The sequence below is a fragment of the Rhinopithecus bieti genome, unplaced genomic scaffold, assembly GCF_001698545.2.
Source record: "Rhinopithecus bieti isolate Rb0 unplaced genomic scaffold, ASM169854v2 scaffold_45617, whole genome shotgun sequence".
Classification (NCBI taxonomy): Eukaryota; Metazoa; Chordata; class Mammalia; order Primates; family Cercopithecidae; genus Rhinopithecus; species Rhinopithecus bieti.
This window is the reverse complement of record NW_016819136.1, coordinates 1,330,069-1,357,513: the sequence shown is the minus strand read 5'-3', so window position 1 is coordinate 1,357,513 and position 27,445 is coordinate 1,330,069. Positions and strand designations below refer to the sequence as shown.

The 27,445-nt window shown below is 40.5% G+C and overlaps 1 protein-coding gene across 2 annotated transcripts in view; it reads left to right on the top strand.

Annotated features, from left to right (window-relative positions):
* The window catches only part of USF3 (upstream transcription factor family member 3), a 42,424-nt gene continuing 14,979 nt past the window's right edge, over window positions 1-27,445 (top strand). Inside the window, exons 1-5 of one of the 2 annotated variants that reach the window (XM_017858566.1) lie at window positions 1-38; window positions 18,802-18,917; window positions 21,295-21,359; window positions 22,814-22,842; window positions 26,044-26,126. In XM_017858566.1, coding sequence (XP_017714055.1) covers window positions 21,313-21,359; window positions 22,814-22,842; window positions 26,044-26,126 — 159 coding nt within the window. In that variant the 5' untranslated portion in view covers window positions 1-38; window positions 18,802-18,917; window positions 21,295-21,312. The remainder of the gene's footprint in view (window positions 39-18,801; window positions 18,918-21,294; window positions 21,360-22,813; window positions 22,843-26,043; window positions 26,127-27,445) is intronic. The other variant, XM_017858567.1, reaches the window with a different exon arrangement.

Here is a 27,445-nt window from a genome sequence, read left to right as displayed (position 1 = left end):
CCCCGCCGCCACCGCGGCCGAGACCGCGCAGCCGGCGGGTAAGTGACTGCGGGAGGGGGCCACTGACAGCCGGGGCGGGGGGCGGGGGCCCGGGCTGCGGGGGCGGCTCCGGGGGGCGGCCCCGGGCTCAGCTCCACCCACCCCCTTCCTGCTCCCGGAGGCCAGGGCTACGCTAAGTACGCCTCCTTCCTGGGGACCCCTGCGTGCAGCACCTCGTGGGGTGCCAGCGCCCGCGGCGTGCGCACCCCTCTTCTCCCGCCAGCCGTGTGTCCCCGGCTGCCAGGCCCGTGGGGGGCTCGCACTGCGCCCCAACTCGTTGATGCGCTCGGGGCGAGAGGGGCCCCACGCTGCCCTGAGTGCATAAAGAGCTGGGCAGCCAGATTCACACCAGATGGCCTTTGCCCGCCTCCTTCACCTTTTCCTGTCTTCTTCATTCCCCTTCTTTCCTCGCCCTCTGAATTTCTTTCGTACCCGTTCGTCAGACTCATGTGGCTTGCTGTTTCCCTCTCACCCTTCTGTCGAAGTGTTAGGCTTGTGTTTTCTTTTTAGAAGCCTTTCTTTTGCTTTCTGAATAGAAGCAGTGCAAGTGAATGACCAACTCTTGAAATCTACTTTCTTGTATCCGGATGAAATATAAGATTCCTGGGCTCTTGTTCATGTTTACAATTTTGATAGTTGAATTCACCCCCACTCGTTCTTGAAGCTTGTCCTCCCAGCCCTCCCCGTTACATTGGGATATGGTCCTTTGCGTTTATTAACTTTATCTGGAAATAAGAGACTGCATAAACCAAAGTGCAGAATTTCAACTTCCCTTCTCATAACATTTTTACCATCAAGTAGATACAGTAACCTAACACCACACAAAACAAGATACTCGTGGCCAACTGTGTAGGTAAAGAAGACATTTCCTTACCTATAAACAACGTACAGTTTTCTTGAATAAATATTACGGTGAGTAACATGGATCCTGAAACATATTCAGGTTTGCTCTTTTGTAAAGAAAACCGAACAGACCAACTTACTTTTTAAAGGATCAACAGGCTGTCCTACTCTCCATTCTCCTTGATGACTGTTTTCTCCCTCACAGGACTCTTGTTTAATAACATAGTACAGAGTTGTTGTTTGGGATACATGTGTTGTTTCTCTTTATACTGAAAGTATTTGTTACAAAATAAGTAAAATACATTGTAATGGCACTTCTGAAAGCAGAAGTAGTGTAATGTATCCATGCAAGAATGAATACTTAATCTTAAAGCAGTTTTGCTTTAGTCTAAGCCAAGCCTATCCAACCCCTTTCCGACGATGGCTTTTAATGCAGCCCAAGACAAGAAGACAAATTCGCAAACTTTTATTTTTTTTGAGACAGAGTCTCACTCTGTCGCCTAGGCTGGAGTGCAGTGGTGTTATCTCAGTTTACTGCAACCTCCGCCTCCTGCATCAGCCTCCTGAGTAGCTTGCTTCTCCTGCATCAGCCTCCTGAGTAGCTGGGATTACAGGCGCACGCCACCAGCCCAGCTAATTTTTTTTTTTTTTTTTTTTTTCAGTAGAGACAGGGTTTCTCCGTGTTGGCCAGGCTGGTCTTGCACTCCTGACCTCAGGTGATCCGCCTGCTTCGGTTTCCGAAAGTGCTGGGATTACAGCCATGAGCCGCCGCTCCCGGCCTCAAATTTTTAAACTTTCTGAAAACATTATGAGATTTTTGTATGTGATGTTTATTTACTTATTTATTGAAGCTCATCAGCTATCATTAGTGTATTTTGTGGGTGCCCCAAGACAATTCTTCTTCCCAAGTGGCCCAGGGAAGTCAAAAGATTGGACCCTCCTGGTCTAAGCTAAAAGACTTAGATGTACATAGGTATTGGGATCTCTCTGTATTTAGGAGTTTTGCAAAATCTGGAAGCAGCCTAGAACATTCCCCAATATAAAAGGAGTGCATTGCAAGGATGTAAGAGCAGCTTAGAATTGAAGTACTTATTTGCTAGGTTAGTCGTCTATGGAACATCATGGAAGTAAAATTCTAAAGTTGTAGACCTTACACTCAATGAACCAGTCATGTATGAGAAATTGATGGGTACTTTTCTTATTTTCAGAGCTTAGCTTTGTCATCAAGGGAAAAGAAACACTTAAACTGAGAATTTTTAACTCGGGTTAGAAGATAAGCTTCAACAGGTTATCAGCTCAAATTTGTTGCTTATAAACAGGGTTTTAAATCAATCTTGAGCCTTAATCATATCTGTCATCCTTTACCTCTCTGTTCTCTAGCCCAGTGGTTCTCAATTCAGACTGTAGATGAGCATCACCTTGTGTGTCTTTAAGTTTTATTTATTTATTTATTTTTTTTTGAGGCAGAGTCTCACTCTGTTGCCGGGTCTGGAGTGCAGTGGCCGGATCTCAGCTCACTGCAAGCTCCGCCTCCCGGGTTTACACCATTCTCCTGCCTCAGCCTCCCGAGTAGCTGGGACTACAGGCGCCCGCCACTTCGCCCGGCTAGTTTTGTATTTTAGTAGAGACGGGGTTTCACCGTGTTAGCCAGGATGGTCTCGATCTCCTGACCTTGTGATCCGCCCGTCTCGGCCTCCCAAAGTGCTGGGATTACAGGCTTGAGCCACCGCGCCCGGCCGTGTCTTTAAGTTTTAATGCCCAGGCCACTTCCCCCAGAAATTCTCTTATTTTTGATCTGGAGTAAAGCTCTGCCTTGGGCATAGTTTTTAAAGCTCCCCAGGTGATTCTGTTCAGTAGCCCTGGCTGAGAACTCCCATGAGACTGGAACAGTGTCCAAAAGCTAAGCTTGTGTTCTGGGCTTTTCTAAATCAGGCTTCACTGATGTGTCCAACTTCCCCCCACTGCTTTTGCTAAAGATGTTGACCTTTCTCAGGATATGGACACCTTTACTCTATTCCTCCTTCCTGCCAACAATAGTTCTAATTACACTTTTATGAAAGTTTTCTGGATAGCTTACTCTAGTTCTTAGTGATCGCCTCCCTTTGAACTTCTATGCTACATGTTTAAAAGATTCTCTTTAGGCTTACAGTATGTGGCAGTTTAAGTTCTGTGTGTGTGTTTCATTGTTCTCAAATGTAATGATAAGGAATATTTTATTTTTCATCTCTTCTGCAGTGGTTTTCTTTAAGCTGGATTGGTTTGGTTTGGAACCCTTCTGACTCTTCCTGCAACCATAGTTTTAGGTTTGATTTCATCTGACGTATGTTAGTAGCTTCCTCATACCTTAACTAGCATTGAATTCATGTATAGACATCCGTTTTTTTTTTCATATCTTTTCTTGATTTCATTAGTAAGTTATTTATCTTCCATGGCCCCGTAACAGTTTGTACTTATTTCTGTGTTAGCACTTAGCACATTGCCGTAAGTATGTGTTTTTATGCCTTCCCCACCATACTGCTAACCAGGGCCTCCATGTTGAGCAACTCCAGGGGGTACCATTCACATATTCTTGAATACCATTGCAACATGGCAGAAATAGAACTCCACCAACATAGGAACTGTTTTATCTTTGTATTCTTAGGACCTAACATTGCATTTGTGATTACTAGGCGGTTAATAAATGTTCTTGAATGAGTAAATGACTGCCATGTTATATATTATAAAAAGATAGCCGTATACATCTTGAACATAAGTTGATTTGGCATTAATTGATTTTGCTATTAACTATTTTATGTCCTATACTCCCATTATAGATTTGTTAAAGGTTAGTAGAATCTAAGTGATTGTAGTTATGACAGACCCCTTAAATATGTAATCTTCCTTCCAATATGCACAGGCGTATATGTGTCTTGAGTCTTTTACTCTGTGCTGTAAAGGTGTACACTTATTATTCATAAAATACTTGTGGAACTCTTGCTAAGAGAAACGTGGTTAACTGTCCAATTGGATAATTTTTCTTTTTCTCATTAAAATTTCCATATGGGGACAATTGCAGTACTTCAGAAGGCCAGATCTTTTAATTAGATCAGTAGGGCATAATAAGTTGTTTCTATTAGTGTGCTAATACTGTGTTTTTAATTCAGTTCACCAAGTATTTATTGAGTATTTACTATGTGCCCAACACTGTTAGGTGCTAAAGAGAATACAGAAATAGTAAATGGTGCACTCAGCTCATTAAGAACTTTTTAGACTTACTGGGAGGATTGTTTAAGGAACTCAATGGAGTATTCATTAGATGCTAAATTAAACATAAGTACATAAAATCTATGATGTAATGATTAATACAAAAAAAGGAAAGATCAGATTTTCTTTCAGCAGACATTTATTACTCAATTACTGAGTGCTAATTGTTGAGGATACAAACATGAAAAATTTTTTTCATGTTTCTATTCTCAGTAATATGAATAATATGAATTTTTTCATATTTGTATTCTCAATATTTAGCACCCAGTAATGGAGTAATAAGTTTCTACCATTTATTATAGTCTGGTGATGAAAACTAGTAAGTATACAGATTGTATTTCATGTTAAGACATTGTGGAGTATTAGGATGTTTGGGAGTATGAAGAAGGGTATTTAGTTTAACCTCTAAGGCAGGGGTCCCCAAGTGGCCTGTTAGGAACCAGGCCGCACAGCAGGAGATGAGCTCCCCTCCTGTCAGATCAGTGGCAGCATTAGATTTTCATAGGAGCTCGAGCCCTATTCTGAACCACGCATGCAAAGGATCTAGGTTGCGCGTTCCTTATGAGAATCTAATGCGTGAGATAGATGGAACAGTTTCATCCCAAAACCATCTGCTGCACTCCCTGTCCATGGGAAAATTGTCTTCCACGAAACCAGTCCCTGGTGCCAAAAAGGTTGGGACCACTGCTCTACGGGTCAGAGAAAGCTTTAAAGAGGATAATGAAGAGTTCTCAGGAATTCCATAAACAGCAGAAACCAAAGTGAAGGAGATAGGGAGAAGAAATTTGTGGTGTCACTACTGTCTACCTTTGTGTCATTTGAGGGACCAATTTCTCTTTGATTATAAACCATAGAAATTGAATTTAGCTAACTTAAGCAGCAAATGGATACTGGATAAACTCACAGAAAGAAAGGAAGATAGAATAATGAAGCCTTGGGAAGGCCAGGAAAACAGAAGCTCCCAGGATCACAAGGATCCATGGGGCTAACTCAACCTCAGCAAACTTTCCTGCTTGTGCAGGGAGTCTTATTAGCCCTATGCCCACCCCAGAGGTGAGCCTATGTTTGATGGTCCCATCAGATTTCAGGAATGGGACAGAGAAGATCTCCAAAGGAGAGGCAGGATATTATTGTCAGAAGGCCCAAACAACAGATTTCTTACAAAGTTCGTTGGATTTGGCAGTGCAGAAGTCTTTTGGTGAGCTTGGTGTAAGCAGTTTTAGGAATAAAAGTCAGGTAACAGCTGGTTGAAGAGTGAATAGGAAGTGAGGAAGCGGGGGGGTAGTAAATGTAAACAACTTGTTCAAGAAGCCTGGTGGTTGGGAGGAAGAATGGGGACACCTATAGGGAGTTGCAAGATCAGGAGAAAAATCATTTTAGGTTTTTACATAGAAAAAATTGAATAAGGATTTTTTTAAATTTTTGTTGAGATGCAGTCTCACTCTGTCTCACGGACTGGAGTGCAGTGGTGCAATCTTGGCTCACTGGAACCTCCGCCTCCTGGGCTCAAGCCATCCTCCTACTTCAGGCTCCTGGTTAGCTGGGATTACAGGTTTGCAGCACCATGCCTGGCTAATTTTTTGTATTTTTGGTAGAGATGGTGTTTTGCCTTGTTTCCCAGGCTGATCTCAAACTCCTGAGCTCAAATGATCCACCTCCCTTGGCCTCTCAAGGTGCTGGGATTACAGGTGTGAGCCACTGTGCCTGGCTCTGAATAAGGATATTTTTAATGGAAAAGTACAAAGAGGGAAGGAGGGATTTAATAATGTATGAGAGAAAAGGGATATTCTATAAGAAGTTTACTAAGTAGTGAGAGTGATAGAGTCCAGAGTATAGGTAGAGGGTTTAGTTTTGCTAGAAATATTAGGAAAGATTTTATAGAGGAGGATAGACTTGCCCCGGACTTTAAAGGGTTAGTAGGATTTGGATAAACAGAGCAAAGTGGAAAGGTCCTTTCAGTGGGAAAATGGCATGGATTTAGCACAAAGTGAACTAGCTGATAAGGTGCACAGGGATAAACCTGTCTGAATTGAAGAGGAGGGAAGGGTAGATGGCATGATTAGCTAGAAAACCCTCCTTTTATATGTGTTGTGCTAGATGGAAGTGGGTAGGTGAGACCTGCCAGTGAAGAAGGTACAGTCATGAATGCCAAGACCTGGAGTTTGGATGTGATGCAGTAGATCTTGGAAAATAGTACTGTAGATGCTGAAGCAGGAGAGGACATGGTAAATGTGCCGAATTGAAAAGACTGATAAGACATTGGGGTATAAAATCCATCAAATGGGAGAAAGGCTGAGGGCAATAACAAAGACTGCCTAAGGCCAGACATGTGTAAAATGGGGCCTAATCTAAGGTGGTCATAACAAAGGGGAAGAGATGGGCATTATGAAAATAATTAATAGGATTTGGTGAGAAGATAGGAAGATTATTTTTGGGTTTAGAGCCAGGTTAAACTTTTGGTGTCATTGATAAAATGGAGAACTTGGAAATATATATCTTAAGAGAAAAGGGAATTTAACACATTCCAAACAGACTTGTTAATTTGTTCAAAATGCAACGTTCTGAAGAGAGATTTGGAGCAAAGTCAGAGTTGAAAGGTAGCTTTCTTACAAAAACATAAAGGCTTTTACACAGAAACAGTTTGGACCTTTGTAGGGAAAAAGCAAACCTGAAAAAGAGAGGAGAGTGTTGAACCTTGGAACTCAAAGGAGAAAGAAAAGTGTTCATGTTAGAGAAAGAGGATGCATAATAGGAGAGGAGAAAGACAACCTAGGAGAGAGAATTTCAAGAAAGAGAGAGATCAACAGCCTCAAATCCTGCCAAGAGGGAAATCATCTATGATTGGTGAAAAATAGCCCCTGACCTCCAAGGAAGCAGCTTTGGTTGGCTGGAGCAGCCAGAAGGTTTAGGAGACACTGGCCAAGTTGGAGAGGTGAGAAGTTTCACAGGAACATGGGGAGAGAAATAGACTTGTAGGCAGAAAAGGCAGTAAATTCTTGTTTAACATGCGGAAAATCCTTGCATTTTGGAAGGAGAGATGGTTAAGAGAGAAAATAAAGTGCTAAAGAGGAAAGAATCAAATATAGGGTCCCTTTTCTCAGATCAAATAATGAACTTTAAGAAGTCCTAGAGGCCTGAAATGATAGATTTATAGATTTTTAGGATTTACGGTAAATGTAGAATCCAGTTAAGGAACTTGGACCAGATGACTTGACTTCTATCTTCTCAGTAAATTAAGGGGGAAATGGAAGAAAGGCAACTAACATGTATTGAGCACCTGCTATGTACCAGGCACTTTGCTAGATCCATAAAATGTATCATCATGTAAACTTGTAACAGTCCTCTGAGAAGCTGGTGAGACTCTCACAGTTTTAAATGTGAGGATGCTGAGACTCTAAAGGGTACTTATTTCAAAATCAGATAGCCAGTACCTGCCAGCTTTGAGATGTGATCCTAAGTCTGACATCAAAGGCTTTTTCTATTTACTATACAATTTCATTCATTGATGTGAGGTGAAGGGTACATGGGGGCTTGACAGCATCTGTATTTTTATTTTTTTATTTTTTTTGAGAAAGAGTCTCACTCTGTCGCCCAGGCTGGAGTGCAGTGGCACAATCTCGGCTCACTGCAAGCTCCGCCTCCCGGGTTCATGCCATTCTCCTGCCTCAGCTTCCCGAGTAGCTGGGACTACAGGCGCCCGCCACCGCGCCCAAATAATTTTTTTTGTATTTTCAGTAGAGACAGGGTTTCACCATGTTAGCCAGGATGGTCTCGATCTCCTGACCTCGTGATCTGTCCACCTCAGCCTCCCAGAGTGCTGGGATTACAGGTGTGAGCCACCGCGCCCGACCAGCATCTGTATTAATGACCTCAGTGGCTGTGCTTTGGAATCATTTCAGGAGTTTTGAAAAATTCTTGCACCTCACCTCAGTCACTCATTCCTGCATTCAACAAATACTTGTTGATTACCCACTTATGTGCCTAGCATGATTCTAGGCACTTAGAGTACATCGGTGAATGAAATACACTCAAATACCTGCCCTCAAGAACACTGTATCCTATATACCAAACCAGTCTCTGGAAATGAATTCTGGTGATTCTGGTGAGTATTCAGTTTTCAGAACCACTGCTCTAGGAGTAATTGATGAGAGACAGACTAGGTTTGCTGAGTGTGAATTCAAAATGGGCCTCCTGGCCGGGCGCGGTGGCTCATGCCTGTAATCCCAGCACTTAGGGAGGCCAAGGTGGGCGGATCACAAGGTCAGGAGTTCGAGACCAGCCTGGCCAACATGGTGAAACCCTGTCTCTCCTAAATATACAAAAAATTAGCCATGCGTGGTGGTGAGTACCTGTAATCCCAGCTACTTGGGAGGCTGAGGTCTTAGGAGAATCGCTTTAACTTGGGAGGTGAAGTTTGCATAGAGCCGAGATCACATGATTGCACCACTCCAGCTCGGGAGACAAGGCGAGAGTCCGTTTCAAAAAAAAAAAAAAAATGGGGGGGGGGGGGGGCCTTCCCTGCAGATGGCACTGAGGGCCATTCAGTAACAGAGGAGAAAACATTACTGATAGGTGATCATATATCAAGGGACTAGCCTCAGACCAAGGAGTTAAACTTTGAATTAGCTGACCCTGGAGTCAGTTTTACAGTTATACTACAAAGCAAACTTATTAATGATTATAATAATATTTTACATTTGTATAAATTTAGCTATACTAGTTTCAGAAGACCATTGTTCGTTCAATAAGCATTTGAGTTACACATGGTACGTGTATTGTGCTAAGCCCTTGGGATAAAAGAACAAAGTTGTTCTTGCCTTAAAGGACCTTGAATGTGTATGATGTCAGTTGATCCTTAAAAGAACTATGAGGAGTGGAGTTAGCATTCTAGAACCAATTTATATGGCTATTAGGTTTGAGGAAATTAGTAAAAGTAATTGTAGATATTGGGAGCCAGATTTCTCACTGTCAGAAAGATATTACAAATAAGCAGGGGGGGGAGACTATACTGAGCCCTGTGGTGCTAGATTAGAATCAGAGATGTAAGTATAAACTCATGCTTTTTAAAATATAAATACAGATAGATACAGAGGCATATGTAGATCTATGTCTATACAGGGGTTAATAGACATACATTATAGCTGTGTCTGCTGAGAAGGCCTGGAAGCAGTGATACTCCAGTAGCAATGAGAACAGACAGCACCTAGATCTTGGTTTCTAAATTCCATTCTCCAATGAAAGGAACAAAAATTCCTTGGATGGAAAGCTGATTCTAAGAGTGGGGCAGGGGAAACACAAGATGAGCCTGGAGTATCTTGTAGTACCAAAAAGTAAGGAAGTGCTAGAAAGGGTGTGTGTGTGTGTGCGTGCGCGTGTGTGTGTGCATAAAGGGCACAACAGCTAATCCAAAAGAGCACCCAATGGCCAATGTGTGGACAATTTGAACAACATATTAACCCTAGCATTGAATTGTGATCTGAAGAATACAATGAATCTCCATGAGTCCATACTGATATAAATTATTGAATAAATAAATAGGGGAGAAGTGACAGATCTTCCTTGCAGAATAATTATGAATATATTTACATAATCCTTTTTCTAAGAGGTAGAGATTAATTCTCCTCACTTTGAGTGTGGGCTAGACTTAGTATTCACTTCCAAAAAATAAAGGACAAAAAAGGAGAAAATCATATTGTAGAAATAGATACTTGAATAGTGTTAACAGGAAATTTAAGGAGGAAAAGAGTACTTCTTTTCACAACTTAACTCCTTCGGTATGATCTGAGTAGATAAATACAAGCGTATTTCATTTGCATAATGAAAAAAATCCAGTTAAGCAACAAATAAAAAGAATAAGAAAGTAGGAAAATAAGAATTACTGTAATTATTGTTGGAAAGCTGGGAAAGATGTCATATATAGATCACAAGCACTGAGGAGGGGATGAGGCAGAGCAAGATGGCTGAATAGAACCCTCCAGCAATTGCCCCCATGCTGCAGAACAACTATCCACATAAGAACCAAATATCAGGTGGCCAAGCACTGTGCCTTACACCTGTAATATTGGCAGGTTGGGAGGTTGAGGTGGAGGATTGCTTGAGGCCAGGAGTTTGAGACCAGTTTGCTCTACATAGTGAGACCCCGTCTCTACAAAGAAAACAAAATCAGGTAAGTGATCACAGTACCTAATTTTAGCATCATATCAAGGAAGGAGACACTGAAGAGGGTAGGAAAGACAGCCTTGCATTGCCTACACCACCCTTTCCCCCTCCTCCAGCCATGCAGAGAGAATCTCTGTGCTTGCGGGAGGGAGAGCAAAGTGACTGTGCAACTTTTCATTGGAATTCAGTGCTGCTCTGTCGCAGTGGAAAGCAGCTCAGGGCATAATTGAGCTGATGCCCACAGAGGGAGCATTTAGACCAGCCCTTGCCAGAGGGAAGTCATCCATCCTATCAGTTGGAACACAAGTTCCAGCTAGCCCCACCACTGAGGGCTAAAGTGCTCTGGTGTTCTAAATGAACTTGAAAGGCAGTCTAGGCCACAAGACCTGCAATTCCTGTGCAAGTCCTAGTGCTGCAATGGGCTTGGAACCAGTGAACATGGGTTGCACACGACCTAGTGAAATACTAGGTGGGGTGGCCAAAGGAGTGCTTGCATCACCACTCCTCCAACTCAGACATCACAGCTTGCAGCTCCAGGAGAAGAGGGAAAAGTAAAGAGCATTTTGTCTTGCAACTTGGATCCCAGCTCAGCCACAGTAAAATAAATCCCCCATTCTAGACTATAGCTTCTGGATGACAATTCTAGACCAACCCTATGCCGGAAGGGAACCCACTGCCCTAAAGAGAAGGCTACACTCCTGGCAGAATTCGCCACCTGCTGACTAAAGAGCCATTGGGTTTTGAATAAATATCAGCAGTAGCCAGTCAGTAGTTGCCGTGGGCCCTGGGCAAGACCCAAAACTGCCCATTTCAGTTGTAACCCAGCACGTTTCTCATCTGTGGTGGCCATCAGGAGAGACTCCTGCTTGAGAAAAGGAGAGGGAAGAATAAAGAGGATTTTGTTTTATAACTCAGGTACCAGCTCAGCCACAATAAAATAAAGCACCAAGTAGACTCTTGAAGATTCCAGGCTTTGGCTCCTGGAGTGCATTTCTAGACCCCCCACTGGGCCAGAATGGAACCCACAACCCTGAAGGGAGAGACCCAGTCCTGGCAGGATTCATCATCTGCTCAGTAGAGAGCCCCCGGGCTTGAATAAACTTCAGTGATAGTCAGGAGATAGTTGCCACAGGCCTTGGGCAAATCCCAATACTGTACTGGCTTCAGGTGTGTCCCAGCAGTCTCAGTGGGTTTATCCACAGGAGTGTTGCATGACTCCACACCCAACTCTAGGCAACTCAGCATGAAGAAAGAGACTCCATTTGCTTGGGGGGAAATAGAGGAAGAGAACAAGAGACTCCGCTTGATACGTTAGGGAATTCTGGATCTTTCTCAAGACCACTAAAGTGGTACCTTTGCAAAAGTCACAGCATTACTGGACTTGGGAGTGCCCCCTAATGTACATATGGTTGCAGTGACCAAAGACTTAGATTACAACACTTACTTCCTGTTGAATAACTTAGAAAGCCTTCTGAACAAGTATGGGTACAAACAAGCCAGACAAAACAAACTGGAATAAATATCTAACTTTTCAGTGCACAAACATTGACCAACATTCACAAGCATCAAGGCCATCCAGGAAAACATGACCTCACTGAATGAACTAAATGAGGCACCAGTGACCAATTCCAGAGTGGCAGAGATATGTGACTTTTGAGACAGAGAATTCAAAATAGCTGTTTTGAGGAAGCTTAACAAAATCCAAGATAACACAGAGAAGAAATTCAGAATCCTATCAGGTAAATTTAACAAAGATATTAAAATAATTAAAAAGAATCAAGCAGAAATTCTGGAGGTGAAAAATTCAGTAGACAAACTAAAGAATGCATCAGTCTCTCAACAGTAGAATGGATCAAGCAGAAGAAAGAATGAGTGAGCTTGAAGACAGGCTATATGAAAATACTCAGAGGAGGCAAAAGAAAAAAATATGAAGCATGCCTACAGGATTTAGAAAACAGCTTCAAAAGGGGAAATCTAAGAGTTATTAGTCTTAAAGAGGAAGTGGAGAGAGAGATTTATTCAAAGTAGAAAGTTTATTCAAAGAGGTAATATTGGAGAACTTTCCCAATCTAGAGAAAGATACCAGTATTCAAGTCTAAGGAGGTTATAGATCACTAAGAAAAATTAACTCAAAGAAGACTACCTCAAGACGTGTAATAATCACACTCCCAAAGGTCAAGGATAAAAAAGGATCCTAAAAGCAGCAAGGGAAAGAAAAAAATGACATATAAAGCATTTCCAGTATGTTTGGCCACAGATTTCTCAGTGGAAACCTTACAGACCAGAAGAGAGTCAGATGACATATTTAAAGTGCTGAAAGAAAAAGACTTTTATCCTAGAATATTATATCCAGTGAAAATACACTTCAAACATCAAGAGGAAATAAAGACTTTCCCAGACAAACAAAAGCTGAGGGATTTTGTCAACACCAGACCTGTCCTACAAGAAATGCTGAAGGGAGTTCTTCAGCCTGAAAGAAAAAGATGTTAACAAGCAATAAGAAATTGTCTGAAGGTATGTGGTAACAGTAAATATGTAGACAAATACAGAATATTTTAACACTATAATTCTAGTGTGTAAGCTACTCATGTCTTGAGTAGGAAGACTAAAAGACGAATCTATCAAAAATAATAACTACAACATTTTAAAATGTAGTGTAATCAGATATAAGTAGAAACATCAGAAGGTTAAAAAGCAGGGGATGGGCTGGGCATGGTGGCTCACGCCTGTAATCTCAGCACTTTGGGAGGCCAAGATGGGTGGATCACGAGGTCAAGAGATCAAGACCATCCTGGCCAACATAGTGAAACCCCGTCTCTACTAAAAATATAAAATTCAGCTGGGCTGGGCCTGGTGGCGCATGCCTGTAGTCCCACCTACTCGGGTGGCTGAAGCAGGAGAATTGCTTGAACCTGGGAGGTGGAGGTTGCAGTAAGCTGAGATCACACCACTGTACTCCAGCCTGGCAACAGAGTGAGACTCCATTGAATGTAAATGGGCTAAACGCTCCAATCCAAAGACATAGAGTGGCTGAATGGATTAAAGAGGAAGAAGAAGAAAAAGAAAAAACCCCAATTATCTGTTTCCTACAACAAACGCACTTCTCTTATAAAGACACACACACATAGACTGAAAATAAAGGGATGGAAAAGATAAACCGTAGAAATGGAAACCAAAATAAGAGCAGGAGTAGCCATACTTACATCAAATAAAATAGATTTCAAGACAAAAACTATAAAAAGAGACAATATCATTGTATAATTTTAAAGGGAACATTTCAGCAAGAGGATATAACAACTGTAAATATATATGCACCCAACAGGGGAGCACCCAGATATATAAAGTAAATATTATTATATCAAAAACAGAGATGGACCCCAATACAGTAATAGTTGGAGACTTCAACACTTCACTTTCAGCATTGGACAGATTATTCAGACAGAAAATCAATAAACATTAGACTTAATTTGCACTATTGACCAAATGGACTTAATAGATATTTATAGAGCATTTCATCCAACAGCTGCAGAATATACAGTTTTCTCCTCGGCACATGGATCATTCTCAAGGATAGATCCTATGTTAGGCCACAAAGCAAGTGGTGATTTTTTATGTGTTTGTTTGTTTTTTGTTTTGTTTTGCAAGACAGGGTCTCACTCTGTTGCCCAAGCTGAAGTGCAGTGGCACGATCGTGGCTCATTGCAACCTCAACTTCCCAGGCTTAAGTGATTCTCCCACCTCAGTCTCTGCAATATTTGGGACTATAGGCACATGCCACCTATCTGGATACTTTTTTCTATTTTTTGTAGAGATAGGGTCTCACTATGTTGCCTAGGCTGGTCTTGAACTCCTAGGCTCAAGCAGTCCTCCCACTTCTGCCTCCCAGAGTGATGGAATTACAGGTGTGAGCCACTGTGCCTGGACAAAGTCTTAAAACATTTTTAGCTGGGCTTCGCCGGTGGCTCACGCCTGTAATCCCAGGACTTTGGGAGGCTGAGGCGGGTGGATCACAAGGTCAAGAGTTCAAGACCAACCTGGCCAAGATGGTGAAACCCCGTCTCTAGTAAAAATGCAAAAAAATTAGCCAGGCATGGTGGTGGGCATCTGTAATCCCAGCTACTTGGGAGGCTGAGGGAGAGAATTGCTTGAACCCAGGAGGTGGAGGTGGCAGTGAGCTGAGATCGCATCACTGCACTCCAGCCTGGGTGACGGAGCAAGACTCCATCTCAAAAAAAAAAAAAAAAAAAAAAAAAAAAAAAAAAAAAAAAAAAAAATTGAAATTGAAATAATCTTGCTGAGTGTGGTGGCTCATGCCTAATCCCAGCACTTTGGGAGGCCGAGGCGGGCGGCTCACCTGAAGTCAGGAGCTTGAGACCAACCTGGCCACCATGGCAAAACCCCGTCTGTACTAAAAATCCGAAAAAAAAAAAAAAAAAAAAAAGGAAAGCCAGGCATGGTGGTGAAATAATATCAAGTATCTTCTCTGATCATAGTGGAATAACGCTATAATCAATAATAAGAGAAACTTCGGAAGCTATGTGAATATAGGAAAATTCAACAATATGCTCCTGAGTGACCAGTGGGTCAATGAACAAGAGGAAATTTAAAAATTCCTTAAACGAAAATGGAAACACAGCATACAAAACCCCATGGGATACAGCAAAAGTGGTAATAAGAGGAAAGCACCCACATCAAAAAAGTAGCAAAACTTCAGACTGGGCATGATGGCTCATGCTTGTAATCCCAGCACTTTGGGAGGTCGAGGCAGGCAGATCACCTGGGGTCAGGAGTTCAAGACTAGCCTGGCCAGCATGGTGAAACCGCGTCTCTACTAAAAACTACAAAAATTAGCCAGGCGTGCTGGTGGGTGCCTGTAATCCCAGTTACTCGGGAGGCTGAGGTAGGGAGAATTGCTTGAACCTGCAAGGTGCAGGTTGCAGTGAGCCAAGATCGCACTACTGCACTCCAGCCTGGGTGACAGAGTGAGACTCTATCTCAAAATAAAATAAAAGTAGAAAAACTTCAAATAAAGAACCTAACAGTACATCTTAAGAAACTAGAAAAGCAATATCAAAGCAAACTCAAAAGCAGTGGAAGAAATTAAGTAAAGATCAGAGCAGAAATAAGTGAAATTGAAATGAAAACAAAAACAATAAAATAGATTGACAAAACAAAATATATATATATATTTTTTTGGAGACAGAGTCTCACTCTGTCACTCAGACTGGAGTGGCGCTTGATCTTGGCTCACTGCAGCCTCTGCCTCCCGGGTTCAAGTGATTCTCCTGCCTCAGCCTTAAATTACAGGCATGTGCCACCACACCCGGTGAATTTTTATATTTTTAGTATAGACAGGGTTTTGCCACGTTGGCCACTTACTCTCTTGGCCTCCCAAAGTGCTGGGATTACAAGTGTGAGCTACCATAACCTGGCCAAAAAGTTTGTTTTTTGAAAAGGTAAACAAAATCCACAAACCAAGACAAAAAGAGAGGAGACCCAAATAAAATGAAAAATGAAATAGACATACAGTGGATACCACAGAAATTCAAAGGATCATTACAGACTACTATAAGCAGCTATATGCCAATAAATTGGAAAACCTAGAAGAAATAAATTCCTAGACACATACAACCTACCAAAATTGAACCATGAAGAAGTCCAAAACCTACGTAGACCAATAACAAGTAATGATACCAAAGTCATAATTAAAAGTCTCCCAGCAAAGAAAAGCCCAGGACCCAATAGCTTCACTGCTGAATTCTACCAAACATCTAAAGAAGAACTAATACCAGTCTTGTGGAAACTCTTAAGAAAAATAGAGGAGGAGGGAATACTTCAAACTCATTCTGTGAAGCCAGTGTTACCCTGATACCAAACCAAACAAAGACACATCAATAAAAGAAAACTACAGGCCAATATCTGTGGTGAACATTGATGCATCCTTGATCCTCCACTGCACTCCAAACTGGGCAACAAGAGCGAACCTCTGTCTCAAAAAAAAAAGAAAGAAAGAAAAACAGATAAACAAACTCTGTTACAAATTCACATGCAGTTGTATATTTATAGTCAGCAATAAAAATGAACAAACTACTAGATGAATTCAATAAAAATGAACAAACTACTAGATGAATTTCAGAAACATTATGCTTAATGAAAGCTTTACACAAAAGAATTCCCAACCAGTATATTTGTATGAAGTTTTATGGTGAAAAAATTTAGGATAGGTTTTGCTTCTGGAGTAGGGGAAGGGACTGACTTGAAAGGGTAATGAAATAACTTTCTCAGGCCGGGCACGGTGGCTCACACCTGTAATCCCAGCACTTTGGTACGCCAAGATGGGTGGGTTGCTTGAGGTCAGGAGTTTGAGACTAGGTTGGCCAACATGGTGAAACCCCATCTCTACTAAAAATACAAAAATTAGCTGGGTATGGTGGCGGGTGCCTGTAATCCCAGCTATTAGGGAGGCTGAGGCAGGAGAATTGCTTGAACTCAGGAGGCAGAGGTTGCAGTGAACAGAGATTGTGCCACTGCACTCCAGCCTGGGCAACAGAGCGAGACTCCGTCTCAAAAAAAAAAAAGAATTTTCTCTGGTGATAATGTTCTGTACCTTGATGGGGTTGGGTCATACAGTTGTGTGCATTCATCAGAACCCATTGAATATTATACGTAAGATTTATGCAATTTATTATATATAAGGTTTACCTCAAGGAAAAAAGTTTTGAAAAATATGATTTTGATGCAGGTTATCTGAGCACCACACTCGAGAAGTACTGGGTTTGACTAACTTCAGGAATAGTTCTTCCATAAAAGCATAATAATTCAGAGATTACTAATGTAATTCTTTGGCATTCAGAAACTAATGCAGCCAAAATATTAATGGAACCAGGTGCAGTGGTTCCAAGCACTTTGGAAGACTGAGACAGCAGGATCACTTGAAGCCAGGAGTTAAGAGAGAGACCAGCCTGGACAGCATAGCGAGAGCCCATCTCTACAAAAAATTAGCTGGGAATAGTGGTGTGTGCCTGTATTCCTAGCTACTTAGGCTGAGGTGGGAGGATCACCTGAGCCCAGGAGTTTCAGGCTGCAGTGAGCTGTGATCATGCCACTGCACACCAGCCTGGATGACAAAGCAAAATCTTTTCTCTAAAAACATTTTAAAATTAAAAAAAATTTTAATGACACTTTAAATATTTTAAAGTGTATATTTGTATTTAGTTATGTAAATATATTCAAAATGTAATTTCTTTATTAATAAGCTAATTATTAAGTGAATAGGGATTTATTAAAATATTGTATAGTTACTTTCCATAGATGCTCTTTTTTTTAGCATCAGGAATGCAATTTTAATAGAATGAACATTGGACCTCTGAATAATTTTACATTGAGATGGATATTCATAATGGCATTTGGTAAACAGGATGATTTTGATTTACAGTTGTATTCCTCTTTCAGTTAAATTCCTGGCTTTCACCTGAGTGCGGAGAATGTTTACTTATGTGATAGACCCTTAGTGTCATTGACTTTAAGATTGTAGATATTGGTTGTTATGGACTGAGCCCAGAAAAAAAAAAAGATTCTAGATGTTTAGACAGCTAGAATTTTTACTTTATGTACCTTAATTGTATGTGAAATTATCTGCAGACTTTCAAAAGGGCTGCAGGGGAAAGGCTGGAACTAGGGTATTGGGCAGATGCTTGAACTTTCACCAATTAAAGATAACTGCCTGTGTTTCCAACTTTTTCCTATCAGAATCACCTGGGACATTATTAAAATTCAGATCCCTCTCTTGAAGTTTCTAAAATTTTCTCTACCTAAAAGCCAAAACAAACAAGAAAGAGAGAAAGGAAGGGAGTGAGGGAGGAAGGGAGGGAGAAGGGAAGGGAAGGAGAGGGGAGGGTAAGGCAGGGGAGGGGAGGGAGGGGAGGGGAGATCACCCAAAGAGATTGTTGAAAATGCAAATTCCTGGGCCATACCCGGACCTCTCATTTGTCATGTTTGGAATGAAGCCCCAAATTTACATTTTTAAAGAACACATACAATGCAAAGGTCTGAGGACTGTCTTCTAGTGTCAATGCCTTAGGGGAAGGTCCCTATGTAAGTTTTCAGGCAATCTTACAAGAGAGAAGTAGGAGGTAGGAAATTGAAGGAAAGATAATTTTAGAATTGAGGACAGAAGTTAGGGTAAGACCCAAGTGGAGGACTTTGAGTAACCAGCAGCTAGTGAGGACCGAAGGGACAATGAGCTTGCATAAGAGAAAACAGAGAATCTCCTCTTGGGGACCATCCAATGGCTGTAAGACTACCATCTTTGTGGGAGTGGAGCATTGGTAACCAAATAGGAAAGTGACTTTTGAGAGCAACTGCATTGATTTGCTTTCAAATGGTGGGGAGAATTCAGGATCATCCTTCGTGGCACTAAAAATGTGCTTGCATGCCATAGGTTGTCAGCCCTTGCCTTATGTGGTGCTAATGGACACCTCGCAACTATAAACATTCATTGATTTTTCTCTTGTGTAGTAAGAAGAAAGCATAACCCATAGACCATCTTCTGGCAGAAGATGATACATTTGGATCAGAAACGGGAGGCATTGGAAGCCAGGAATCAAAAGTGAAGAAACGCTGCAAGCCCTTAGGTGAGAAGGTCACAGGGATTATTCATTTATTTATTTAATTACATGTCCCCCACCATCACCATATGGTTACCTATTGTGAGCTCATTGCTTTTAGGCTGAGAAGTACTTCACAAATGGTAGGGAAAAGGTGGAATAGGAATAAGCTGCTGGACATGGGTTTTGATGACACGTTTCTCCACAGGCTGCTTCATTCAGTACTTTCTGTCTTCCCCTTCCTGCATTCATGTCTACTTATTTCCCAGGACCCTTCTTCTCCTTCCTCCCTAGGGCTAAAGTTAACCTGAAATATCTCACTAACATTTATTAAATCCTTATTACTACTAGGCAACATGGTCTTGTGCTGTCCCTGCAAAATTTCATTCCCTGCTCGGAACAATCCAAAAATGTAATACTGTTATTATGATTCACGGTGTAGATGAAGCATCTGAGGTTCTGAGGGTTATGTAACTTTCCCAAGACCTGACAGCTAGGAAGTGGCAGAAACAGATTTTAAACTCATGCTTTTTGACTTCAGACTTCATACTTGCTACTTTTTCTCTCTCTCGGAGAAAAAAATGGGAAACCACACTACTTGCACCTCCTCCAGTGTACCACAGCAGGTATCCCAACTTGGTAGACTCATTTTGAAAGGTTGCTGATATGGTTTGGCTGCGTCCCCATCCAAATCTCATCTTGAATTGTAGTTCCCATATTCCCATTTGTCATGGGAGGGGCCCAAGTGGGAGGTAATTGAATCATGGGGGCCGTTAACCTCATGCTGTTCTTGTGATAGTGAGTGAGTTCTCATGAGATGATGGTTTTATAAGGAGCTTTCCTCACTTTGCTCGCCACTTCTCCCTCCCTCCGCCATGTAAAGAAGGATATGTTTGCTTCCCCTTCCACCATGATTGTAAGTCTTCTGAGGCCTCCCCAGACCTGAGGAACTGTGAATCAGTGAAACCTCTTTCCTTTATAAATTACCTAGTCTTGAGCATTTCTTCATAGCAGCGTGAGAATGGACTAACACAGTATATTGGTACTGGGAGTGGGGCACTGCTATAAGGATATCTGAAAATGTGAAAGCAACTTTGGAACTGGGTAACAGGTAGAGGTTGGAACAGTTTGGAGGGCTCAGAAGAAGACAGGAAAATGTGGGAAAGTTTGGAACTTCCTAAAGACTTGGAGGGTTCAGAAGAAGATAGGAAGATGTGGGAAAGTTTGGAACTTCCTAGAGACTTGTCGAATGATTTTGACCAAAATGCTGATAGTGATGTGGACAATGAAGTCCAGGCTGAGGTGGTCTCAGATGGAGATTAGGAACTTCTTGGAGACTAGAGCAAAGGTGACTCTTGCTATGCTTTAGTGAAGAAATTGGAAGCATTCTGCTTTTCCCTAGAGCTGTGGAACTTTGAACTTGGGAGAGATAATTTAGGTTATGCAGTAGAAGAAATTTCTAAGCAGCAAAGTGTTCAAGAAGTGACAGAGCACCATGATTGTAAGTTTCCAGAGGCCTCTCCAGCGCTGTGGAACTGTAACTCAATTAACCCTCTTTCCTTTGTAAATTTCCCAGTCTCATGTATTTCTTTATGGCAGCATGAGAACGGACTAATACAGTTGTCAGTCTCTGGGATATAAAAGTGTCACAGCTTTCATTATGAAATTTTTGAAAGTCGGAGAAGAGAATGAAATCACCAAAATATCACTACCCTTACTTAACTATGATTAATATATTAATGTATTTGCTTTCCGGCCTTTTCCATATATGTATATATTTTCCAACAGTGCATGTATTCTTTAGTAGCCTGATAATTGAAATATATACAGAATTTTCATGCCCAGATTTTAATGACATTCAAATGATAATGTGAGACTTCTAGCAGTTTGAAGTTAAAGCCCAACAAATGAGTGAGTGAATGAATGCTTGCTTTCATGTGTGGAATATTACATGTTTGTGCTCTTGTCATGTTTGTTTTTTTTGTGTTCAGAGTTGGGGACCATTGTTTTAGTTTAAATTCTGTATAACACTTCACATGAACAAATAGCATACTCTCCCAACTCAAGTATGTTCTACCTATCTTTCCAGCTCTTGCTCAAATTCACATCCCCTTTAAGCTTTTCTTGATTTCCAAGCCTGCAGTGATATTTTTTCTACTCAAGTTTTCTCAAGTACTTTCTGGCTATACCTCACATTTGATATTTACCATTTTCCACATTTACTAATTATAGTACTTTTATCCTATTTTCTTATACTTCTTTCTATCTGCAACACCTAATCCAATGCTTTTCAATGTCAGTTTTTTTTTAGCATTTTAATATTCAAATCAAATGGCTATTGATCAATTTTTATAAGATTCTAGAATGACTAAGCTTTCTGGTGTGTCTTTCTATCCTTTTGTAGGTTCCTATTACTGTAACCATGCCAGAAATGACAGAGAATGAGACGCCTACAAAAAAGCAGCACAGGTATGTATCCATAGCCCCAATGTAATATACTTTGGGCAGATAAGAAGCAGAATTAGTTCCTATTTTGCCACATAGGTAGTCCTTAGGGAACTTTTATTTAGATACCTAGGAAATTATTACTCTCCAAAATATTTTAGATAAATACAGATTTACTGAAAAAGGTATATGGTTAAAAATTTTCCGTCCTGGCCGGGTGCAGTGGCTCACGCCTGTAATCCCAGCACTTTGGGAGGCCAAGGCTGGTGGATCACGTGAGGTCAGGAGTTCAAGACTAGCCTGGCCAACATGGTGAAAGCCTGTCTCTACTAAAAATACAAAAATTAGCTGGGTATGGTGGCACGTACCTGTAGTTCCGGCTACTCGAGAGGCTGAGGCAGGAGAATTGCTTGAACCTGGGAGGCAGAGGTTGCAGTGAGCCAGAATCACACCGCTGCACTCCAGCCTAGGTGACAGAGACTCCATCTCAAAAAAAAAAAAAGGAAAAAAAATTGTCTGTTCTTACTCTACTAGCAGTATAACAAGAATGACTGTCAATAGTTAATATATTACCAAATCTATGTTAAATGTTTTGTTGCTAACAACATTTTCACTTGCCTATAGTATTAATTTTTGTATAACCTAAGTTCATTTAGGCTCTAGTCAGTTTGAATAGACATTTTGTGACATTATAATCCATTAATGCTAATATGCATATCAGAACAATATTACTTCTGGTTCTTTGTATAACCTTTTTTTCTGAGTTTCTAGCACCTTTAGCAATGTTTCTGCTTAGAGTTGCATGGCCAATGCTTCTACTAATATTAAAATCATGATTCTCTTTCCTTACCAAATAGCTGTTAGAGAATGCTAATGTTTTGAGTAATTGTGTATAAAAGGGAAGGTCAATGCTTTTAGTAGATTGGATTTCAAGAAAATTTAAGAGTTTGGACAACCTAAAGTACATGAATACAAGATAGCTCAAATGCCACTTGTCTGTGCACGGGTGCTGTTGGCTGCAACATCTCCCTCCCTAGGGATTACAAAACTACTCTCTCCTGTTGCTTGTGTCTCCTGTACACCCACACCTGTACTGGCCCAGGTGCAGGACAAACATCAGAAATCATCTACTTGGCACATCACGTCATGAATTTACCAGCACCTAAGTTACATTTTGAAATAGTTAATTAAGCTTTTCAGTGATTGATTCATTTCCCAACCTATGACTTCTGGGTATGGAAGAATAGAGAGTTGTAGTTACCTCCAGAAATTGTGGTTTCTAAATTTGTATTGAGGTTCTCTGCCATTAGATTTTTATACCATAATATATATTACGGAAATGTTTCTTCAGATTGTTTCTTATTGCTGCAACAAATACAAATGCATAAAATTTATTTTTATGGTTCTCAAAATATAAAGTGGTAAAAATACTTTCCCATTATTTTCATGTTACCTTTTATCTGTACTTTTTGTTTCAGAAAGAAAAACCGGGAGACACACAATGCAGGTAGAAACAATTTACATTTTACCTGTTAGCATTTTTTGCATTCAAAATGAAATCATACTGCAGTTGATTATAAGTTTTTATGTTATAAGCAAGGAATCACTATTCATTATGTTTTAGGAAAATGTTCCCTTATTGTTTTTAATTGACAAAATGCTCCCTGAGTCTCTTGAAGATGGCTTGCTTATCATCTTCTGATTCATAGTCTGTTTAGATACTTTAAGAGATTACTGTATCCCTGGAGCTAGTGTTTTAAGTGATTTTACCTACCAAGGTAGTCCAGATATTATTCTCCTAGATAGCATGGAGGGAATGTATCTTTGCAACAATTCCCGAGGGGGCTGACTGCCTAGAGGTATAGGTAAGAGATGAGCAGCAGGCTATAGATCCTTTAGGCCTTACAATGTGAACAGTCTTAAATTAAGCTCTGGAGTCCTCAATTATGGGGAAAAGTATAGAAAATAAATGTTGGATTTTATCTCAGATATTGAAATTATAGGTCAAAGCCAGATAAACATCTATAAAATTAATTGTGCATACATTTGGAATTTGGCACACTGTGAGGCATCTTATTTTCTATCACGGACTGCATTCAGGTCTAAAAAATAGTATTTTAGAAGCTAATTTTTATTATTCTATAAATGATACCTTCCTTTTTCTAAGCAAAGGACCCTTGGGACACTTTTATCTATGGAAAAGTATGTTGAACACTGGTGGGATATTGCTGTTTCTCAGAATGTGGAGTTTATTGCCTTTGAAACTACATTTTCAGCAGGGGTAAAAGTCTTAATGTTGACTTTTTTAAACCTCCTTGCATTATAAAATCTACTCTTAGAAACCAACAAATACTATTATTAGAGAATTCAGAGGAAAGGTAAGAACAGTTTATTGCTTTAATTTTTTTGGCTGTATAAATTAATCTTTTTGATCATAAGAGCTAAGCCTTTTTTATTGGAATCACGTGTCACATGGTGCCATAGATATGTGCTTATAGGCTGAGCATGGTGGCTCATGCCTGTAATCCCAGCACTTGCAGAGGTCAAGGCAGGTAGATCACCTGAAGTCAGGAGTTTGAGACCAGCCTGGCCAACATGGTGAAACCCCATTTCTACTAAAAATATAAAAAATTAGCAGGGTGTGGTGGTGCATGCCTGTAATCCCAGCTACTCAGGAGGCTGAGGCAGGAGAATTGCTTGAACCTGGGAGCCGGAGGATGGCATGAGCTGAGATCATGCCATTGCATTCCCGGGGTGACAGAGTGAGGCTCTGTCTCAAAAAAAAAAAAAAAGCTGTTTACCATAACTTACTAAGAAAGACTAATTAGGTGTCATTGAAAAGGATGCTAGGCCAGGCGTGATGGCTTATGCCTGTAATTCCAACACTTTGGTAGACCAAAGCAGGAGGATATTTTGAGCCTAGGAGTTCAAAACCAACCTGGGCAACATAGGGAGACCCCACCTCTACAAGTAATAAAAAAAATTAGCCAGGCATGGTAGTGCATGCCTATGATTCCAGCTACTCTGGAGGCTGAGGTGGAAGGATTGCTAGAGCCTGGGAGGTCAAGGCTTCAGTGAGCTGTGATTGTGCCACTGCACTCCAGCCCGGGCAACAGAACAAGACCTTGTCGCAAAAAAAAAAAAAAAAAAAAAAAAAAAGCGGGTGGGGGAAGAAAGAAAAGAAAGATGCTCTTACTGCTAGATCATAAAGCAAAAAATATATATATTTTGCAAGACAAGTCACACCCATGCTACTGAAAGATCATCTACTTAGAAGCACTGGAATCCTTTGTTAAAAAGGAATGATTTAGAAAACTTTGTAATAGAAAATAGACAATACTAATGGTTCCACTTACAGTGTCTTATAGAAATTATTTGTATAATGTCTTCTGTCCTTTGACCTCTTTTAAATTTGTAACACATAAGCCTGGAACATTTCACAGTTGATTGAGAAGCTGTCAGTTGCTTTGTTTCTTTGATGGGAAAGATCCAACATAGCCAAAGTGGAGAGTCCAGATCCCAGATCCCATAGAGAAAACCAAACCACTGCCCTTTCTTACGTATTTTAAGTCATAACTAATAGCTGTTTCTGTTCCAAAAAGGCCCAGTAGTCATCCAAAAAGGTGTTTTAAGGTTCTTTAATCTGCCTAGAAAGGCCTTATTTGCCCATTTGCCATAAAGAGACAGCTTTCTAATAACTTGTTTGTTAGTGGATTCTTTAAATTTGATTATTGTTAAAATCTCTAGTAATTACTTGAACTGTAATAGAATGATGACCTAATAGTAATGAAATATTAGCAATTCCTATTTGTTTATAATTTGAATGTAATTATTATCAATGATGGTCTTTAAAATTTTAAGGGCTGGTACAGTGGCTCACGCCTGTAATCCCAGCACTTTGGGAGGCTGAGGTGGGCCGATAGCTTGAGCTCGGGAATTTGAGACCATCCTACGCAACATGGCAAGACCCTGTCCCTACTAAAAATACAAAAAAAAAAAAAAAAAAATAGTTGGGCATGGTGTTGCATGCCTGTGGTCCCAGCTATTCAGGAGGCTTGAGCCCAGAGAAGGGGCTGAGGGTAGGAGGTTGCAGTGAGCTGAGATCACACTACTGCACTCCAGCCTGGGTGACAGAGTGAGACCCTGTCTCAAAGAAAACAAAATGCTAATAAAAGTATTACTTATGTAGATTTCTATAAAACTAGACTTAAAAAATGACATCGTAGACATTTTACTTATTATAGTTATTTATAGTAGATAGTGTTTAATAAGCCCTTCCCCTTCACCTCCCCCTTCCTTTTTTTTTTTTTCCCGAACGGACTCTTGTTCTGTTGCGCAGGCTGGAGAGCAGCAGCATGATCTCGGCTCACTGCAGCCTCCATCTCCTGGGTTTCAAGAAATTCTCCTGCCTCAGCCTCCCAAGTAGCTGGGACTACAGGCGTGTGCCACCATGCCCAGCTTCTTTTTGTATTTTTAGTAGAGATGGGGTTTTGCCATGTTGGCCAGACTGGTCTCGAACCTCTGACCTCAGGTGATCCACCCGTCTTGGCCTCCCACAGTGCTGGGTCTGCAGGTGTGAGCCATCATGCCTGGCTATTGATAAACATTTCTTAGTGATTTCTTTACCTAAAACTTCTTTACCTTGGTTGAATGAAGGCACTGTGACTAAGTAGTGTAAGGTTTGATAAACGAATTTTCTCCCATCTAGTGGAGAGGCATAGAAAGAAGAAAATCAATGCTGGGATAAACAGAATAGGAGAGCTGATCCCATGTTCTCCTGCCCTGAAGCAGGTAAGAAGTCTACTCATATCCTCATTCAATGCATATGAACAGACAATTCCCTAAGTTGTTTTGGTGCTTAGAATGATTATTTTTGTTCCATTCTGTTTCTATGTATGGTTCTTTTGAAGTTAATAATTGCCTTGTTTTAATTATTCCCATGCTTCCAACAGTCTTTTAGTACAGTTTCTTCATGGTCAAATGTACCATATAATTTCTAGACTCTTCAGTTTTCTCTTGATTACTGAGTTAATCACATGACTGTGCTTATGTATATGCAACTCTATTTGCCAGGCATTTTTTCGTTTTGTTTTCCTGCCAATGCATGTTCCTACTCCTTTTAAATTCTTACTTAGAATCTTCTAAGGATCTTTTAAAAAATCTATTCTCCATGCCCTCTTAACCCCCAGTAGTATTTAAAATCTCAGCTTAAAGTATGACAGTGTCCTCTAATGGAGGTGCCTTTTTCCTTCTAATGATGAGGATAAAGCACGCTCCACTGAAAGCAAAACAAAAAATTGAAGCAATATGAAAGGCATGAAAAGGTTTAAAAAATAAATTGATATCTTACTCCCAAGCAGTAATCACTATTATAATGTTGTAATTAAATGAAAATATGCAAAAACTTAATAAGACACATAGCAAATGGCACTAAAAAGCTTAAAACAACAAACATGAATCTCCTACCTGCTTCCTAACCCCAACACAGCTCCTCAGAGGCAAATATTCTCAACCGTTTCTTCTGCTTCTTTTTTCCTATTATATTTCTAATAACACACTTTCGTTGCTGTACCTGAATTTTTCAATTTTAGATATTATCTGTTGACTTGTTGTTATGTTTTTCCCCTGACTACTTCTTCTTCAGTCCTCCCATTATATTTCTGTGACTTTTGGTTAAATCAGTATTCAGTTTTTATGTTTTTAAGAGAGTAAATATTATTCATGGTTGAGCCAAGGAGTGTACTATTATTATATTTCGTTTGTTGCTTTTGTCTTTGGGGGGAGTAAATAATTACTTCATAGTTTTCCATTTGCTTGATTTTTCATATACTTATCTTTAATCCTTCTGACACTTCCAACCATCTCTTAGTAGAGTTTTCTTCAAGGTCGAGTGTACTACATAGTTTTCATTTGCCATTTTCTTTCTTCAAGACTTTACTTCTGGAACCCTCTGTTCTCCTTTTTCATTCTCAACCAGTTGGCCTCTTCCAGCTCTTCTGTTTTTAATTGCAGCTCTTATATTTTTAATTTCCAAGAGTCTTTTTTCTTATTCTCTGTTCCTTTTCCTACGATATGTTTATGGATACAATATCTTCTCACCTCTGAATAGT